The 5,456-nt window shown below is 45.7% G+C and overlaps 1 protein-coding gene across 1 annotated transcript; it reads left to right on the top strand.

Moving 5' to 3' along the window:
- Nucleotides 1–3,710: 3,710 nt before the first annotated feature.
- LOC119191517 lies at nt 3,711–4,157 on the top strand. Its single transcript, XM_037445406.1, has one exon. The coding sequence runs from the start codon at nt 3,711–3,713 to the stop codon at nt 4,155–4,157; it is 447 nt and encodes a 148-aa protein (XP_037301303.1).
- The last annotated feature ends 1,299 nt before the right edge of the window (nt 4,158–5,456 follow it).

Genomic DNA, 5,456 nt, shown 5'->3' with positions numbered 1-5,456 from the left:
TGCAATCAGCCATCGGCGCGCTGAGGCGCACATATTTATAGTGTGCGAGCGGGCGCGCTATAGGTTCGTGCGAGAGAGATGGACTGCTGCCCGCGCGCACTCATTGGTTGTGTCAACCTTACTGGCGTTAAGCAATTGATATAAATATAGGGCACCTGTATCAATAAATCATTCATTATTAATCCGAGCTTCGAGTTTCATTCGTCTCCAACAATTACCATATTCATTCTGTGTCCCTACATTTGGCGACCCGACGTGATGGAGAAGACCGAAGCAAACCAGGAAACGAAGCTCGAACTCGACGTGGCAGCTGTCTCCATACAGTCCAGACTTCTACCTTTCTGGCGAGAAATTCCTCGGGCATGGTTCGTGCAATTTGAAGCCGTTGTGGACCCGCTGAAGACTTCGGATGATCAAAAATATCGCTACGTGCTGCAACAGCTACAGGCAACGGACCTCCAGCACCTCACAGATATTCTTTACAATCCACCCGCAACTGACAAATATAATACTTTGAAGACTCGTTTGTTAGCTGCGTACGAAGACTCTGATGTCAGAAACTTCCAAAAACTCACCAGCGGCTTAGAGTTGGGTGATCAAAAACCCTCTCAGCTGCTGCGCAAGATGCGAGAGCTTGGTAGAGGGATGATTACGGATGGCGGACTGCGTATTGAATGGATGAAGCATCTACCCGCCCAAGTACGCGTTGTGCTCTCAGTTAACACCGAGTCGTCGCTGGAGACACTGGCGGCCATGGCTGACAAGATGGTAGAGTACTCAGAACCCGCCACAGCAAAGATTGAAGCGGTATCGGGAGAAACAAGCGACCCGGGGTACCCACACAGTTGGAAATATTGGCAAAACAAATTGAAAGGCTGACCTTGGAGGTTGCTGAACTGCGTGGACGGTCAATGCAGCGTTACTCACGCAAGAGACGCCCTGATCGTTCTCATTCGAGACCTCGACAACGCAGTAAGTCGTCTACCAAACCTGGCGACCCGACATGGGAGTGCCGGTTTCACTATCGTTTTGGTGATAAGGCACGGCGCTGCGAATCACCGTGCTGCAGAAGACAGAAGCCGTTAAACTAGAACAGACATCGAATGTGGCGGGCGTCGATGTCCCCAATACCACAAACCGCCTATGTGTCTACGATCGCGACACGCGAGAACGTTTCCTCGTTGACACTGGCGCCGAAATATCAGTGTTAGCGGCCACTCCTGGCAGAAAAATCAAGAGATCAAGTGACTACAGACTATACGCAGCGAATAATACCCCCATCAGAACATACGGAGAGAAGACGCTCAGGCTCAATCTAGGCCTTCGTCGTAATCTGTCGTGGACATTCGTTATCGCCGATGTCAAAACCTCTATCCTGGGAGCAGACTTTCTCCGTCACTACAAGTTGCTAATCGATCTTCATCGAAAAAACTGATCGACAAGGTCACAGAATTAGCAATCGACGCCTTTGAAGTGAAAACATTCGAGGGAACAATACACATCATTAACCATGACCAAGCATACCACGACATCCTGATCCAGTATCCGGACCTTTACGACCGATGTCACTTAAACAGCCGGTAAAACATGATGTCGTTCACCACATAGAAACTTCAAGCCCCCCGCTCTTCGCCCAGCCCCGCCCCCTTCCTCCTGACAAGTATAAGGTGGCAAAGGAAGAATTCAACAAGATGCTAGAGATGGGTATCTGCACACCCTCCAAGAGTCCGTGGGCGAGCCCTCTGCACGTCGTAAAGAAGAAGGATGGAGGTCTACGTGTATGCGGCGACTATCGAAGATTGAACGCTGTCACCCTGCCCGACCGCTACCCGATACCTCGCATACAAGATTTTACATATCAATTGCACAATATGAAAATATTTTCTAAACTAGACATAAGGATGGCATATTATTGGATCCCGATTGCCAAGGAAGATTCCCAGAAAACGGCGATAACCACACCGTTTGGCTTGTTTGAATTCAAATGTATGACGTTCGGATTACGCAATGCCAGCCAAACATTTCAAAGGTTTATGCACGAGGTTCTACGAGGCATAGACAATTGTTTTGTTTTGTCGACGATATTTTATTATATTCGATGGACGAAGAGAGCCACAAAATCTATTACGGCGAGTCCTAGAACGCCTCGATAAATATGGTATCACTTTAAAAGTCGAAAAATGCGAGTTTGGAAAGAAAGAATCAATTTTCTTGGCTACAACGTGTCTGCTGATGGCATACAACCCACTGATGAACGTGTCAAGGCCATATCCAGCTACCCAAAACCAAAACAGTCGCCGAGTTACGCCGTTTCCTGGGCATGATCAATTTTATCGTAGCTGTTTGCCACATCAAGCGGAGCTGCAAACTGAGCTTAACAAATATTTGCAAGATAGGAAACGCAACGACAAGTCACCGATAGAGTGGAACGTAGAAGCTAATGAAGCTTTCGAAAAGTGCCGACAAAGCATTTTGAAAGCCACGACTTTGGCGCACCCAGTCATCGGTGCCCCACTGGCAATAATGACAGACGCCTCTGACTGCAGCCTTGGTGCCGTATTGCAACAAAGGTGGGCGATGTGTGGAAACCACTCGCATATTTTTCCAAGACGATGAGCCCAACACAGCGTCGCTACAGTGTCTATGATCGCGAATTACTGGCTATTTACACTGCGGTGAAACACTTTCGACGACTTATAGAAGGCTGCGAAGTGACCGTATTCACTGACCATAAACCGTTAGCTTATGCACTCAAACGTCCTGCAAGCAGTACCGACACGCCAAAGAGAGAGGCAGTTGCACTTTATCAGCCAATTTTGTGGAAACATAGAATATGTGCGCGGCGACGAAAATGCGGTGGCCGACGCATTGTCTCGCATCGAAGAATTACAATGTCCTTCCCCATCGATTACGAAAAGCTATCTCTCGATCAACGCGGCGATCCTGAACTAGAGCAACTTGAAAAGCAAGCCAATTTGAACTTCAGTGACGTCACCGAACAAGGAAACAACCGACCAATCAGATGCGAGATGTCCACTGGCAAACCTCGACCATATCTGCCGCCAATATATCGTTTTGCTGCATTCAGAGCGCAACACGATTTGTGTCACCAGGTATCAGAGCCACACGGAAGCAGATCAGTACGAAATTCTTTTGGCCAAACATGAACAAAGACATCAGCAACTGGGCCAGAGCATGCCTTGACTGTCAGCGAGCCAAGATACACCGCCATGTAACCACACCTTTAGGCGAATTTCCGCCTTCTAAGCGTTTCGAACACATACATGTCGATATTGTGGGACCACTGCGATTGTCTAATAATTGTCGCTACTGTCTTACTATCATCGATCGTTGCACCAGGTGGCCGGAGGCAATTCCACTAGTTGACATCACGGCGGAAAACGTAACGAAAGCTATATACAACAACTGGATTACAAGATTTGGATGCCCGTCACGCATATCAACCGATCAAGGCCGGCAATTCGAGTCGCAACTTTTCAACTCACTGATGAAGAAGTTTGGCATCTCACGCATCCGCACTACAGCCTATCATCCACAATCCAATGGCCTTATCGAAAGATGGCATCGAACCTTGAAAGCAGCACTAATGGCCCGCGGTAACTCCGTTCAGTGGACGGATGAATTGCCTACAGTGCTTTTGGGATTACGCACCGCACTCCCCCCCCAACGGAAAATTTAGCCCGGCAACGATGACATACGGAACAACACTCCGTTTACCGTCTGATTTCATCATCCCGACGGCTAAGTTAAGTCATGAGGAAAATGACTACATTCGTCGGCTTATGGACACCATGGCATCGCTCAAGTCTACATCTTGCTCTAACAGTACTGGACGAGAGCCGTTCGTGCACAAAGACCTGGCAACGTGCACACATGTTTTCGTGCGAAACGATCAAGTTGTTCCTCCGCTGACTCCGCCCTACGACGGCCCTTACGAAGTTATCAAGCGTTACGACAAATACTTTAAGATCAAGTTACCGCTTCGTTCAGCTGTGATATCGCTAGACAGGCTTAAGCCAGCCTACATCTGCACTGAAACGATCGAGGAGACAGCCGACCTTAGTTTTCGACAGTCTAACCAGCCCTACGTCACCAGATCCGGGAGAGTGGTAAAACCAAATGTACGCTTCGCTTGAGGGGAGTGATGTGGGATCTACCCACATAACCACATATCGCTGTTAAGCATGCGAACTGGCTACAGTGGGTGCAATCTCACACCGCGTACATGGAGCGCAAAATGTCTGTCCAATCGAACAAACCAAGACGGTACGTGGCGTGCTCACCGGCATCGGACCTGAGGTGCAATCAGCCATCGGCGCGCTGAGGCGCACATATTTATAGTGTGCGAGCGGGCGCGCTATAGGTTCGTGCGAGAGAGATGGACTGCTGCCCGCGCGCACTCATTGGTTGTGTCAACCTTACTGGCGTTAAGCAATTGATATAAATATAGGGCACCTGTATCAATAAATCATTCATTATTAATCCGAGCTTCGAGTTTCATTCGTCTCCAACAATTACCATATTCATTCTGTGTCCCTACATATACATTACGAGCTTAGTTCATTCATAATTACTTGGATTAGCATAATATCTCAAGGCAGACCGCAGATAAAGTATTCATCTAGCGATGTGCATCTGCATAGTTTTATGAAGAAGGGTTTAAAGGTAAAATCAGTGCATATTTCGTCGACCTTATCTATCTTGGAGCGGAGGAGCCGCCACCATTTTGGATATATATTCCAATCAATAAATATATAATGTTTATGCCTTTGACGCCCGTGACGTCACTAAACGGCCCAGTGAAAGATCAGCGCTGGTATTTATCAGTATATGCTGAGTTAATGCGCTTTTGTGATGAGCAGATTGATTCAAAGTTTTTTGTTTATGTAATTATTTTGTAATCTTGTTAAAAATAAATATTACCTTTCTTTCTTTCAATCCTAGGTAATAAAGGTCTAATTTGAAGAATAGAAATATTCATGCTAATAAACAACAAATATAAACATATCAGCTTCATGTCTCGGCTTTTGATAACATTGTTATAAATTTTTGAGATTCCTAGAAAATAGCAGATTTTACGTTGCTCTATAGTTGTTCAACGAAAGTGTATTCGCTAAATAACATTCACATATTTTATTTCATAAATACCTTGTCAACAAATACGAAATAACATATCATATATCCAAAAGCGCCAATAATAAAATATGGCCGCCAACCATAGACAAGATAATAAGATGGCGCTTTACTCGTTTATCGATTAATATTCATGTAATCGTTTAAAATGTTATCTGTCTGACTTTATTAAGTATACGTTGGAGTCTTCACATTTATTTTAAATAAAAGTTTGGAGTCATATTTTTTTCCTAACTAACTTTTGTTCGCGGATCCGTATGCGATAAATTTGTTACTGTAATAAAAAGTAACGTATAATTTTT

The sequence above is a fragment of the Manduca sexta genome, unplaced genomic scaffold (genome assembly GCF_014839805.1).
Source record: "Manduca sexta isolate Smith_Timp_Sample1 unplaced genomic scaffold, JHU_Msex_v1.0 HiC_scaffold_1602, whole genome shotgun sequence".
NCBI classification, from domain to species: Eukaryota; Metazoa; Arthropoda; class Insecta; order Lepidoptera; family Sphingidae; genus Manduca; species Manduca sexta.
Note: the sequence above shows the minus strand (reverse complement) of the source record. Positions and strands in the feature narration are given on the sequence as shown.

Excerpts from the sequence above, each read along its gene's own strand:
- LOC119191517 (XM_037445406.1), top strand. The coding sequence starts at position 3,711 with ATGACATACGGAACAACACTCCGTTTACCGTCTGATTTCATCATCCCG.